Source organism: Neodiprion pinetum, chromosome 1, assembly GCF_021155775.2.
Source record: "Neodiprion pinetum isolate iyNeoPine1 chromosome 1, iyNeoPine1.2, whole genome shotgun sequence".
NCBI lineage: Eukaryota > Metazoa > Arthropoda > Insecta > Hymenoptera > Diprionidae > Neodiprion > Neodiprion pinetum.
Genome location: NC_060232.1, coordinates 1205845 through 1221210, shown reverse-complemented (window position 1 = coordinate 1221210; position 15366 = coordinate 1205845). Strand labels below are relative to the sequence as shown.

At 44.4% G+C, this 15366-nt stretch overlaps 1 protein-coding gene across 1 annotated transcript; it reads right to left on the bottom strand.

Annotated features, from left to right (window-relative positions):
- Positions 1-149: 149 nt before the first annotated feature.
- LOC124217793 (male sterile (3) 76Cc) lies at positions 150-5820 on the bottom strand. Its single transcript, XM_046623855.1, has 2 exons — positions 5813-5820; positions 150-5604 (listed from the first exon to the last, which is right to left on the bottom strand). Exons 1-2 carry the CDS (start codon positions 5818-5820, stop codon positions 150-152), a joined length of 5463 nt encoding a protein of 1820 aa, XP_046479811.1.
- Positions 5821-15366: the final 9546 nt, after the last annotated feature.

Below are 15366 nucleotides of genomic sequence, written 5' to 3'. Positions count from 1 at the left end.
AAAATTCACCATGGATTAATTCGCATGTGTGCACTAATAGAGTTTATGCGGGGATAAAATGAGAGTGAACACACGGTAAGGCTCCGACAACACACTGCAGAATTTATTAGTATTGACAAAATGGACGAAGAATATTTCACGCTTGAAGTTTATTTAACACATGGTGGCGGACATTCGTTTTTGGCGTCTGAGAAAAAGTGCAGGCTGAGTACATTAACAGCATTGATAGTGTAAACAGTGGGTTTTTTGTAGTTGCAATTGGATACAAATATTTTAGCCATCCTCGATATTGTTTCGCACTTAATAACACACGATTGTCCATCCGGGGTTGCTCTGCCGGCTTCGTCCCTGGAGAACGGCTCGACGAGGTAGAACTTTCCATAGTGTTGCATCACGGCGACAGCCACATTCGGGAGATGCAGTATGCCGGAACAATTGTTCCTAAAAAAGAGGGTCAGTCCCTCGATAAGGTCGTAGACATGGAGTAGGCCGGCCACTGTGTGATGGTGGATGTTTATGTTGGCTCGAAAATCACCGACGATGAACACAGTGAGCAGTTCACTCGGCGAGAGTACGCGAGCGCCGGGTCTGAAGACGCGGACACTGTCGGCGTGAAGCTGGTCCCCGTACACCATTATTGCGCCGAGCAAATCCGGTGTCCAAGTCGAGGGTACGTGAAGCAATCCGACGACAATCGCGACCGCGGCGACCGCGGTGCTCTGAAGTCCTCGAGTCGTCACTGCGAAGCTGCGGTCGTTGAGATGACCAATCCCCCTGAGAACACTCAGTTCCTCGTCGATGTAAAGGTATTCCGAAAGAGTCTCCACGTCCAGGGTCGTCAGCTTCTTTAATGGGGAAACGGGGATCGGCGGAGCGGTGCAATCTTGAACTGGACGGAAACCAGCCGGGCACGGCAACGGCTTGATTAGGGTGGTCTTGATGATCACCCTGGCGATCGAATACTCGCCGTACTTCTCCTTCTCGTCGAGATTTGCGATTATAACGTCGTAGAGGGGCTCGATGCAGGCGAACCACATTACGCAGGCAGTTCCGGGATCTGCCTGCAGTCCATGCTCGTCTCTCGATCTCGGATCATAGATGAAGTACACCCCCAGATCTATCCAGATCGCGACCATGTATCTTCCGGCCATCAGCACACCGGCACGATTCTTTTCGAAGAACTTCGGTAGCCCTTCTTCGAGCATTACTGTCGGTGGTGGAGGCGGTGGTTCCCGTTTCGTAACTCCTTTCTTGCCTTGCTTTCCGCTCTTGTCTTTCTTCGGTTTTGCTGTCTTCTTGCCCTTGCCCTTACCCTTCTCCTCGGGCTTTGGCGGCTCTGGTGCAACCTGCCCGGTCAGCGTACCGCCCTCTACGTCAGCCGTGAGGATGTTCACACCGACGTAAAAGACCCTGATCACATCTTCCGGCTTGATCTTCGTCCGCGTTGGTCTAGCCTTCGTAGTTTCCTTGTGCACGTTGCTGCCCACCACCAGAATTTCGTCGAGTGATTTCTTCGTCCACGTTATCGGGCTCTTTATCACCGATAGGCCCAGGGCCACGACGCAGTTCGCGGCGGTCTGTCTGTTCCGTATGGCGACTGGGAATATTTCGGAACCCTGGTGCGTCGTACCGCGTAATATGGCACGTGCGCCGGTCATCCGTTGGTAGGCATTCAACGGTGGTAAATTCGCGGGACGAACGCCGAGACTGGGGTCAAATTTCCAGGGTGGAAGTCTGTTCCAGTCGACGATATCGACCCCGCTTATTTCGTAGTCTCCCTCGCTGCCCAGGCTTGATAGCAAGTTCTCCACCAGCAGTCGGGTGTTTGAAAATCGGAGGACTCGCGGCACACCGGAAATATCTCCGCCATCTGAAGAATTTGGAATTACAGAGTAGTAAAAGTCCTTGAACTTCCATACCGCTATATTGGTCCCACGGGATGAAATCACCCCGGAATCATTTCCGTCGAAGAATTTGTCGATTCCAGCCTGGAGGTTTTGCATTTTTGGTGGTTTCCCGGCAAGATCGCCGGCCTGAATGCAGTCCTTGACAGTGATGTCAATCCGTCGATTCGATAGGAAGAATTCTGTGATTACTTCGTTCACCTTCTGACTTCCGTCCCGGCCCAGCCTCTCCGTGCACTTTGAATGCAGCTTATCCCCGGTGATAATCACCTCGTCGAGAACCTGGGGCTTCCAAAATCGGGGTTGATAGACCTTAGAGAATACCACAACCATCACGGCGACAGCAGCTGACTGATTGTCCCGATTTTCTTCTTTGAATTTCTCATCGCTCATCGTCACCGTACCCGAGAAGCCCCAAACACCTTCCGACAACTTCGGAAAGTTGTGCCATAGTTCTTCGGTCGAAGTTGTCCTCTGCAGACGGTCTCCCTCCGCCACCCGAGTCTCGTACTCGTTATCGACGGTGACGCTGTCAATCGTGAAGTCTTCGTCGGATTTTTCTATCGACGATTGTATGCTACTGGCCAGGGCTGCGATGTTCATGAACCACATTACAGCGGCCGTACCATCCTTCTCCTTAGGCTCGCCGCGATTGTCCCTCCCCTTCGGATCCATCGTGAAGAAGACATTCCCCTCCTTCCAAACGGGCATTATCACCGTACCGCAATTAAAAACACCGTGCGTCTGTTCCTCGAAAAATTCCTCCAAGGACTTGGCTAATTCAGATGGTTTCCCCGTCACAGTTTCCTCGTCCAAGCCTATGCTTATGTGATTAACACCAATGTAGAACTCGTCGTTCACCTCGTTCGTGTGGAGGTAGTCTCGAGGCGTTTCCTCCTCCTCTTCGGGCTCTGGAAGGTTCTCCAGACTTTCGAAGGTCAACTTGTTACCAATCTTGAGTACCTCGTCCACTACTTCTCTGTACCACAGATGCGGGTTGTACAATTTTGTCATCGCCAGCGTGACCAGAGCCGTTCCTGCTTGTTGTTTGTTACGCGTCTGGTGCTTAAACATTACCTCGTTACCCTGGTTAATGCTTCCGTTCAGACAAGCACCCGTGTCACCCACAGCCGTGTACTGATTTAGATCCGGCTTCATTGGAGTTTGCTTATCCTTCTCCATCTCGTCTTCGGTCATAGGTTGCCCTATCGAAACAACTTTTATGCCGTGTATCATGAACTCGTCGGTGACTCCTTCAGCGTCTGGGTTAATATTTTCCTCGACATACTTGGCCAGCAGAGGTAATTCTAGGGTGCGTATCACGCAAGATGCAGGCTCACTTTCTTCACCCTCGAAATTTCGCTGGCCCATCTTACCCCTAGCGTTCGAATCAAAGTAGTAGTACGAAGTTTCCTTGGATTTATCTTTCAGCTCTTCTTCGTACTTCCATACAGCGACATTCAGGTCCTTCACCTGAACTACGCCGTATTGTTGGGTATTGAAGAATTGCGTTATTCCTCGCATGAGATTCAACTGGTCGCCATTCTCTGGAGCCTTTAGATTGCCAACGATTGTACAGTCCTCGTACTCCACCTTGATCTTCCTGTTTTTCATGTAAAAATCCTTCCGGAGATCGGTGACGAGGAACTTCCTCTCCTCGTCGTCGGACTGTATGAGCTCCTGGCACCAGTTATAGTAGGCATCGCCATCGCGTATCGCTTCGTCAACCGTGTCCATTGTCCACTTTGCAGGCGGCGTTTCCTTAGCGTTGACTAACGCGACAACTGGAATCGCCAGGCCTTGTCGACCAGCGCTCTCCTCCTCCAGGGACTCGTCTTCGTTGGTAATTGATCCTTGCAGCACCCACTTTCCGAGTCCCCCAGGTGCAAAGTCGTTCCACGCACGCAGACCGGGCAGATCCTCAACCACGATTACGTGCCGCAACGTAAACCGATCGTTCTTTTTAGCTGGGTCAATGTTCTTTAGAAACAGACCGACCAGGGAGTCAAGATTCGGAAATCGTATCACACAGCACTTTCCGATTATCTTTTTTTCGCTCGAACCTACCGCAGCCTTACCCTTACCTCCCTTTCCGCCCTTTCCCTTCTCCTCCGCGATGCGTACCCCTAGTGGCCCGCATTGTCGAGGGTCAAATGTGTAGTAGTAATCCTCCTGAGTCCACACTGCGACAGCCATTGACGTGCACTCCAACACGCCTTCTGTATTTACGAGGAAAAATTCTTCCAAGGCCTGTCTGAGGTTCAAAACTGAGGGAATCTTCGAGCTGATCGTTCCGATCACGGTCACAAGGTCCACATCAACGATCAGCCTCTTGTTCTCGATCTTGAACTTCGTATCGTTCATGTCACTCGCAGTCATTGACTTTATGCTCGGTTTCTCCACCTTTACTTCAGCGTAAACACTGTCGCCCAGGGCAAGAATCTCATCCAGTCTTGGCCTCAGCCACGACCTGACCGCATGTACCTTCTTCATTCCGATCGCCATGACGCAATTCGTGACGTTCTGGGCCCCCTTGCCTTTGTAGATGTCGAACCCTTCATGTGTCCAGCCGTGCAGTATGGCCATATCCCCTGGCAGCTCCTTAAACGTTGACGGCACGTTGACGTGCATATCGTAGTACCCGTAACCGGTGTCGAAGTTATTACGGTCAAAGAGAGGCTCGGCTGCGAATTTCTCTCCTATGCTGTAGTTTGATATCGTAATCGAGAGCGGCTCCTTTTGCACTTTCATATCTGCAGATACCGCTGGCTTAGAGTCCTGAGGACCGGTCGTCGCACAGCCTGGTTTCCCGTCTTCTACCTCGAGGGGGTTGATCGCTTTCAGCACTTTTTTGTTGGGTACCATACCCGAGATCTGTGCGACGCATTCACCGCTACCCAACGAATCGAAGCCACATCTCTGGATGGGCGTAACTCGAAGGATTGTTATCTTGGCGATGCAGTAACGGGAGTCAAACTTCTTCTCCGTGTTGCTCAGGAAAAGTTCACGCATGTCGTTCATACACTTGAAGTACATCAGGCATGCGGTACCCGATCTAAGCTTCCTCCCGTCTTCTCCTCGCTCTGAAGGATCGAACTGGAGAAACCCGGAGCCTCGATTACGCCACATTGCCACCGAAATACCTTGCGTCGTTACCACGCCGGCGTCGTTAGTCTTGAAGAATCGCTGCAGGCCGTCGGTGAAGTCCGGGCAGCCCACGCTTTCGCTGAAGAGGTTACCGTATACGCTGCTGCCCTCCGTACAAATTGTACACTTGTAATCGCCGACGAAAAACTCCGGATATACAAGATTCACGGTCATGTACACTCCCGGGAGAACACGGTTCCTGGTTGCGCTCATCAGGAACAATTTGTCACCAAACTCAAGGACGCTGTCGACCATGTATTTCGTCCAGTCCTTCGGCTCGAACAATTGTCCAAACACAATGGCCACCACAGAACACGGAGCTCCTTGATTTCCACGACTCCTTGGCTTGAACCGTGGATGAGTCATCGCCCACGATCCTCGAAGAATAGCAGAAGATGGATCTAACATTCGGAAATTATGCCAACGTTTGCCAAAGTCATGATGAACTGTTGCCTTTTCTTCTTGATCTTTTGATTCTGCAGCATCTTCGAGGTGATTAGTTTTATCATCATTTTCTTTTTCTTCCGTGTTTGCCTTGACTTTTCCTTTATTGCTACGGATTATGAAAATCCCTGGTCAATTACACAGAAATATTCTGTCTTTGACAACGGATTGATTCCTTATTCGCTCGACTAAGCAAAATTAGTAATTTTATTTGATTATTACGGAATGGATTCCATTGAGAATGTATGGTGCAATACGTACTCTTGTGAATTCTAATAAAGAGATTATGGGAAAAAAATTTATACAAAACGACTTACCCTGCCATTTTCATTTATTTTTCTCAAAACACCATACAGTACATAATATGGTTAACTAAAGCGTAGATAACCTCCAACCATGTGTGAAATTCTTATGAATATGCAAATTTTGCAGAAAATTGTTTCGCTACAGATAACTTGAATGGAATAGCATGTTACTATAGAGATAATGTGTCAGTATACTTATAAATTTGCATTAAGACCAAAATAAATCAGACAGAACGATAACGTCCACTGCTTGAGGGATTGACGTGTAAAAATTGGGTTGAAACAAGTGATCAATTACAAAGAATGCGGAATTAACGATGACAAGTTTGCAAAGCGACTGTGAGTCGTTGTGTGTTTCGATGCGTTTCAGTTGAATTTCTTACAAAGAAGAAGTCTTATTTTTACACTTTTTGGATCTTCTGGAATCCGAAAAAAATACCTGGTAATCAGAAAACCAACGTCTGAGAAAATACAAAGAGAATATGAAGAACTTTTCGGTTTTTCGGCTGTATCTTTTGATCTATTATCCACATCAACTTTGAAGTTCGCGCAATCGATTTGTGTGACTAGTGCGTCGGCAATGAAGAACTACTACATGTGGTGTAAAAATCGTTGAGATAGCGACAATCCTATGAATATATTCGAGAATGAGTATGACAATGTAGTACTGATAATACAATTTTCAGGGTTGAAAATGGAACCGAATGCTCAGAAAAGCTGTAAGGAGTTGAGACGAGCACCGTATTTCTGTCGGATATTGTGGAGCAAATCAAGCAGCCTATGGGGCAAGGAAATTCAGAAGAACAGTTCAAGACGATGAAAGGTATAATTGTATGTTCTCTTTTTATCAGATATAAAACTCGTATTGGATTTTTTTTTACGCCGTTATCGAAAATATATTTTTCACGGTGACTGTCAAATATTCTCAAACACTACCTGTCCGAATTGCGTGAATTTCGGTACACGGATTATTTGTAAGATTATCTGCAGTATTGCGTAAAGTTCTTGCGATACGCTTCACCATTTTCGTTTGGATTGAAGTTGTTTGGATGACCTGTAGGTCCAAACTCGAAGGGGGGTATATTGAGCGCAATTCTTTTTCTACTTCTATGCTATACCATGGCCACGTCATCACTAAATAATGAGCAGATGTTTCATTTTATTGTTTCAGATGTAGCTGAACCTCGGAGAAACGAAAGCCATCACCGCGCGGGACGGCAAAAGAGCTTGAAAAATTAACGAACAACTCCTACATTTTTAAATGCTTGAGAATTAAATATATGCTGTACACATGAATCATGACTGAAAATATATGATACATTGACATTCAAACGCTGTGCATTAGTAACTTCCTTATTTTCATGCGATATTAGAGTGTATTTTTGGTCTCGGATTCGATTAACAGGACGCTTTCCTGGCTGATTGGACCCCCAGGAACTCAGAAAACGCAGCGTAAAGAGCGAAGGATCGACGGGTGAAATATTACAAAGGAAAAAGCACCTGCTGAAAAATGTCGAAAATTCAGGTTTTCGTTTTTTGGCTGTAACTTTCGATGCGTTGATCGCAGCGTATTAAGACTGCGCCCAATCGATTTCTCTCGCTGAATTACGTCGGAATAGTGCCTGAAAGAATTGATTCCAGCACTTTCCAAAATCGCGAAAATTTTCGACAAAAATACAAAGGGGTTAACCTTCCTTTTTTTTTGACCAAAACATTTTTCGTCTCAGAATTGATTCGTATGACTCTTTCCCGACCAATTGGACCCCTAGGAACTCAGAAAACGCAGCAAAAGGAGCGTGGGATCAACGGGAGAGAAGATACGAGGAACAAAGCACCTGCTGAAAAATGTCGAAAATTCAGATTTTCGTTTTTTGGCTGCAACTTTCGATGCGTTGATCGCAGCGTATTGGGACTGCGCCCAATCGATTTCTCTCGCTAAATTACGTCGGAATAGTGCCTGAAGGAATTGATTCCAGCACTTTCCAAAATCGCGAAAATTTTTGACAAAAATACAAAGGGGTTAACCTTCCTTTTTTTTTGACCAAAACATTTTTCGTCTCAGAATTGATTCGTATGACTCTTTCCCGACCAACTGGACCCCAAGAAACTCAGAAAACGCAGCAAAAGGAGCGCGGGATCAACGGGAGAGAAGATACAAGGAAAAAAGCACCTGCTGAAAAATGTCGAAAATTGAGGTTTTCGTTTTTTGGCTGTAACTTTCGATGCGTCGATCGCAGCGTATTGGAACTGCGTCCAATCAATTTCTCTCGCGAAATTACGTCGGAATAGTGCCACAATTAATTTATTCCAGCACTTTTGAAAATCGCGAAAATTTTCGCCAAAAATACAAAGGGGTTAACCTTCCTTTTTTTTTGACCAAAAAATTTTTCGTCTCAGAATTGATTCGTATGACTCTTTCCCGACCAATTGGACCCCAAGGAACTCAGAAAACGCAGCAAAAGGAGCGTGGGATCAACGGGAGAGAAGATACGAGGAAAAAAGCACCTGCTGAAAAATGTCGAAAATTCAGGTTTTCGTTTTTTGGCTGTAACTTTCGATGCGTTGATCGCAGCGTATTGGGACTGCGCCCAATCGATTTCTCTCGCAAAATTACGTCGGAATAGTGCCACAATTAATTCATTTCGGCACTTTTGAAAATCGGGAAAATTTTCGCCAAAAATACAAAGGGGTTAACCTTCCTTTTTTTTTGACCAAAAAATTTTTCGTCTCAGAATTGATTCGTATGACTCTTTCCCGACCAATTGGACCCCAAGGAACTCAGAAAACGCAGCAAAAGGAGCGTGGGATCAACGGGAGAGAAGATACGAGGAGAAAAGCACCTGCTGAAAAATGTCGAAAATTCAGGTTTTCGTTTTTTGGCTGTAACTTTCGATGCGTTGATCGCAGCGTATTGGGACTACGCCCAATCGATTTCTCTCGCAAAATTACGTCGGAATAGTGTCACAATTAATTCATTCCAGCACTTTTGAAAATCGCGAAAATTTTCGCCAAAAATACAAAGTGGTTAACCTTCCTTTTTTTGCGACCAAAAAATTTTTCGTCTCAGAATTGATTCGTATGACTCTTTTCCGACCAATTGGACCCCAAGGAACTCAGAAAACGCAGCAAAAGGAGCGTGGGATCAACGGGAGAGAAGATACGAGGAACAAAGCACCTGCTGAAAAATGTCGAAAATTGAGGTTTTCGTTTTTTGGCTGTAACTTTCGATGCGTTGATCGCAGCGTATTGGGACTGCGCCCAATCGATTTCTCTCGCAAAATTACGTCTGAATAGTGCCACAATTAATTTATTCCAGCCCTTTTGAAAATCGCGAAAATTTTCGCCAAAAATACAAAGGGGTTAACCTTCCTTTTTTTTTGACCAAAAAATTTTTCGTCTCAGAATTGATTCGTATGACTCTTTCCCGACCAATTGGACCCCAAGGAACTCAGAAAACGCAGCAAAAGAAGCGTGGGATCAACGGGAGAGAAGATACGAGGAACAAAGCACCTGCTGAAAAATGTCGAAAATTCAGGTTTTCGTTTTTTGGCTGTAACTTTCGATGCGTTGTTCGCAGCGTATTGGGACTGCGCCCAATCGATTTCTCTCGCAAAATTACGTCTGAATAGTGCCACAATCAATTTATTTCAGCCCTTTTGAAAATCGCAAAAATTTTCGCCAAAAATACAAAGGGGTTAACCTTCCTTTTTTTTTGACCTAAAAATTTTTCGTCTCAGAATTGATTCGTATGACTCTTTCGCGACCATCTGGACCCCAAGGAACTAAGAAAACGCAGCAAAAAGAGCGTGGGATCAACGGGAGAGAACATACGAGGAAAAAAGCACCTGCTGAGAAAAGTCGAAAATTCAGGTTTTCGTTTTTCGGCTGTAACTTTCGATGCGTTGATCGCAGCGTATTGGGACTGCGCCCAATCGATTTCTCTCGCTAAATTACGTCGGAATAGTGCCTGAAAGAATTGATTCCAGCACTTTCCAAAATCGCGAAAATTTTTGACAAAAATACAAAGGGGTTAACCTTCCTTTTTTTTTGACCAAAACATTTTTCGTCTCAGAATTGATTCGTATGACTCTTTCCCGACCAACTGGACCCCAAGAAACTCAGAAAACGCAGCAAAAGGAGCGCGGGATCAACGGGAGAGAAGATACGAGGAAAAAAGCACCTGCTGAAAAATGTCGAAAATTGAGGTTTTCGTTTTTTGGCTGTAACTTTCGATGCGTCGATCGCAGCGTATTGGAACTGCGTCCAATCAATTTCTCTCGCGAAATTACGTCGGAATAGTGCCACAATTAATTTATTCCAGCACTTTTGAAAATCGCGAAAATTTTCGCCAAAAATACAAAGGGGTTAACCTTCCTTTTTTTTTGACCAAAAAATTTTTCGTCTCAGAATTGATTCGTATGACTCTTTCCCGACCAATTGGACCCCAAGGAACTCAGAAAACGCAGCAAAAGGAGCGTGGGATCAACGGGAGAGAAGATACGAGGAGAAAAGCACCTGCTGAAAAATGTCGAAAATTCAGGTTTTCGTTATTTGGCTGTAACTTTTGATGCGTAGATCGCAGCGTATTGGGACTACGCCCAATCGATTTCTCTCGCAAAATTACGTCGGAATAGTGTCACAATTAATTCATTCCAGCACTTTTGAAAATCGCGAAAATTTTCGCCAAAAATACAAAGGGGTTAACCTTCCTTTTTTTTTGACCAAAAAATTTTTCGTCTCAGAATTGATTCGTATGACTCTTTCCCGACCAATTGGACCCCAAGGAACTCAGAAAACGCAGCATAAGGAGCGTGGGATCAACGGGAGAGAAGATACGAGGAACAAAGCACCTGCTGAAAAATGTCGAAAATTCAGGTTTTCGTTTTTTGGCTGTAACTTTCGATGCGTTGATCGCAGCGTATTGGGACTGCGCCCAATCGATTTCTCTCGCAAAATTACGTCTGAATAGTGCCACAATCAATTTATTCCAGCCCTTTTGAAAATCGCGAAAATTTTCGCCAAAACTACAAAGGGGTTAACCTTCCTTTTTTTTTGACCAAAAAATTTTTCGTCTCAGAATTGATTCGTATGACTCTTTCCCGACCAATTGGACCCCAAGGAACTCAGAAAACGCAGCAAAAGAAGCGTGGGATCAACGGGAGAGAAGATACGAGGAGAAAAGCACCTGCTGAAAAATGTCGAAAATTCAGGTTTTCGTTTTTTGGCTGTAACTTTCGATGCGTCGATCGCAGCGTATTGGGACTGCGCCCAATCGATTTCTCTTGCAAAATTACGTCAGAATGATGCTACAATTAATTCATTCCAGCACTTTTGAAAATCGCGAGAATTTTCGCCAAAAATACAAAGGGGTTAACCTTCCTTTTTTTTTGACCAAAAAATTTTTCGTCTCAGAATTGATTCGTATGACTCTTTCCCGACCAATTGGACCCCAAGGAACTCAGAAAACGCAGCAAAAGGAGCGTGGGATCAACGGGAGAGAAGATACGAGGAGAAAAGCACCTGCTGAAAAATGTCGAAAATTCAGGTTTTCGTTTTTTGGCTGTAACTTTCGATGCGTTGATCGCAGCGTATTGGGACTGCGCCCAATCGATTTCTCTCGCAAAATTACGTCTGAATAGTGCCACAATCAATTTATTTCAGCCCTTTTGAAAATCGCGAAAATTTTCGCCAAAAATACGAAGGGGTTAACCTTCCTTTTTTTTTGACCAAAAAATTTTTCGTCTCAGAATTGATTCGTATGACTCTTTCGCGACCAACTGGACCCCAAGGAACTAAGAAAACGCGGCAAAAGGAGCGTGGGATCAACGGGAGAGAACATACGAGGAAAAAAGCACCTGCTGAGAAAAGTCGAAAATTCAGGTTTTCGTTTTTCGGCTGTAACTTTCGATGCGTTGATCGCAGCGTATTGGGACTGCGCCCAATCGATTTCTCTCGCAAAATTACGTCAGAATGATGCTACAATTAATTCATTCCAGCACTTTTGAAAATCGCAAAAATTTTCGCCAAAAATACAAAGGGGTTAACCTTCCTTTTTTTTTGACCTAAAAATTTTTCGTCTCAGAATTGATTCGTATGACTCTTTCGCGACCAACTGGACCCCAAGGAACTAAGAAAACGCAGCAAAAAGAGCGTGGGATCAACGGGAGAGAACATACGAGGAAAAAAGCACCTGCTGAGAAAAGTCGAAAATTCAGGTTTTCGTTTTTCGGCTGTAACTTTCGATGCGTTGATCGCAGCGTATTGGGACTGCGCCCAATCGATTTCTCTCGCTAAATTACGTCGGAATAGTGCCTGAAAGAATTGATTCCAGCACTTTCCAAAATCGCGAAAATTTTTGACAAAAATACAAAGGGGTTAACCTTCCTTTTTTTTTGACCAAAACATTTTTCGTCTCAGAATTGATTCGTATGACTCTTTCCCGACCAACTGGACCCCAAGAAACTCAGAAAACGCAGCAAAAGGAGCGCGGGATCAACGGGAGAGAAGATACGAGGAAAAAAGCACCTGCTGAAAAATGTCGAAAATTGAGGTTTTCGTTTTTTGGCTGTAACTTTCGATGCGTCGATCGCAGCGTATTGGAACTGCGTCCAATCAATTTCTCTCGCGAAATTACGTCGGAATAGTGCCACAATTAATTTATTCCAGCACTTTTGAAAATCGCGAAAATTTTCGCCAAAAATACAAAGGGGTTAACCTTCCTTTTTTTTTGACCAAAAAATTTTTCGTCTCAGAATTGATTCGTATGACTCTTTCCCGACCAATTGGACCCCAAGGAACTCAGAAAACGCAGCAAAAGGAGCGTGGGATCAACGGGAGAGAAGATACGAGGAAAAAAGCACCTGCTGAAAAATGTCGAAAATTCAGGTTTTCGTTTTTTGGCTGTAACTTTCGATGCGTCGATCGCAGCGTATTGGGACTGCGCCCAATCGATTTCTCTTGCAAAATTACGTCAGAATGATGCTACAATTAATTCATTCCAGCACTTTTGAAAATCGCGAGAATTTTCGCCAAAAATACAAAGGGGTTAACCTTTCTTTTTTTTTGACCAAAAAATTTTTCGTCTCAGAATTGATTCGTATGACTCTTTCCCGACCAATTGGACCCCAAGGAACTCAGAAAACGCAGCAAAAGGAGCGTGGGATCAACGGGAGAGAAGATACGAGGAGAAAAGCACCTGCTGAAAAATGTCGAAAATTCAGGTTTTCGTTATTTGGCTGTAACTTTTGATGCGTTGATCGCAGCGTATTGGGACTACGCCCAATCGATTTCTCTCGCAAAATTACGTCGGAATAGTGTCACAATTAATTCATTCCAGCACTTTTGAAAATCGCGAAAATTTTCGCCAAAAATACAAAGGGGTTAACCTTCCTTTTTTTTTGACCAAAAAATTTTTCGTCTCAGAATTGATTCGTATGACTCTTTCCCGACCAATTGGACCCCAAGGAACTCAGAAAACGCAGCATAAGGAGCGTGGGATCAACGGGAGAGAAGATACGAGGAACAAAGCACCTGCTGAAAAATGTCGAAAATTCAGGTTTTCGTTTTTTGGCTGTAACTTTCGATGCGTTGATCGCAGCGTATTGGGACTGCGCCCAATCGATTTCTCTCGCAAAATTACGTCTGAATAGTGCCACAATCAATTTATTCCAGCCCTTTTGAAAATCGCGAAAATTTTCGCCAAAAATACAAAGGGGTTAACCTTCCTTTTTTTTTGACCAAAAAATTTTTCGTCTCAGAATTGATTCGTATGACTCTTTCCCGACCAATTGGACCCCAAGGAACTCAGAAAACGCAGCAAAAGAAGCGTGGGATCAACGGGAGAGAAGATACGAGGAGAAAAGCACCTGCTGAAAAATGTCGAAAATTCAGGTTTTCGTTTTTTGGCTGTAACTTTCGATGCGTCGATCGCAGCGTATTGGGACTGCGCCCAATCGATTTCTCTTGCAAAATTACGTCAGAATGATGCTACAATTAATTCATTCCAGCACTTTTGAAAATCGCGAGAATTTTCGCCAAAAATACAAAGGGGTTAACCTTCCTTTTTTTTTGACCAAAAAATTTTTCGTCTCAGAATTGATTCGTATGACTCTTTCCCGACCAATTGGACCCCAAGGAACTCAGAAAACGCAGCAAAAGGAGCGTGGGATCAACGGGAGAGAAGATACGAGGAGAAAAGCACCTGCTGAAAAATGTCGAAAGTTCAGGTTTTCGTTATTTGGCTGTAACTTTTGATGCGTTGATCGCAGCGTATTGGGACTACGCCCAATCGATTTCTCTCGCAATATTACGTCGGAATAGTGTCACAATTAATTCATTCCAGCACTTTTGAAAATCGCGAAAATTTTCGCCAAAAATACAAAGGGGTTAACCTTCCTTTTTTTTTGACCAAAAAATTTTTCGTCTCAGAATTGATTCGTATGACTCTTTCCCGACCAATTGGACCCCAAGGAACTCAGAAAACGCAGCAAAAGAAGCGTGGGATCAACGGGAGAGAAGATACGAGGAGAAAAGCACCTGCTGAAAAATGTCGAAAATTCAGGTTTTCGTTTTTTGGCTGTAACTTTCGATGCGTTGATCGCAGCGTATTGGGACTGCGCCCAATCGATTTCTCTCGCAAAATTACGTCTGAATAGTGCCACAATCAATTTATTTCAGCCCTTTTGAAAATCGCGAAAATTTTCGCCAAAAATACGAAGGGGTTAACCTTCCTTTTTTTTTGACCAAAAAATTTTTCGTCTCAGAATTGATTCGTATGACTCTTTCGCGACCAACTGGACCCCAAGGAACTAAGAAAACGCGGCAAAAGGAGCGTGGGATCAACGGGAGAGAACATACGAGGAAAAAAGCACCTGCTGAGAAAAGTCGAAAATTCAGGTTTTCGTTTTTCGGCTGTAACTTTCGATGCGTTGATCGCAGCGTATTGGGACTGCGCCCAATCGATTTCTCTCGCAAAATTACGTCAGAATGATGCTACAATTAATTCATTCCAGCACTTTTGAAAATCGCGAAAATTTTCGCCAAAAATACAAAGGGGTTAACCTTCCTTTTTTTTTGACCAAAAAAGTTGACGTCTCAGAATTGATTCGTATGACTCTCTCCCGACCAACTGGACCCCAAGAAACTTAGAAAACGCAGCAAAAGGAGCGTGGGATCAACGGGAGAGAAGATACGAGGAAAATAGCACCTGCTGAAAAATGTCGAAAATTCAGGTTCTCGTTTTTTGGCTGTAACTTTCGATGCGTTGATCGCAGCGTATTGGGACTGCGCCCAATCGATTTCTCTCGCAAAATTACGTCAGAATAATGCTACAATTAATTCATTCCAGCACTTTTGAAAATCGCGAAAATTTTCGCCAAAAATACAAAGGGGTTAACCTTCCTTTTTTTTCGACCAAAAAAATTTTCGTCTCAGAATTGATTCGTATCACTCTTTCCCGACTAACTGGACCCTAAGGAACTCAGAAAACGCAGCAAAAGGAGCGTGGGATCAACGGGAGAGAAGATACGAGGAAATTAGCACCTGCTGAAAAATGTCGAAAATTCAGG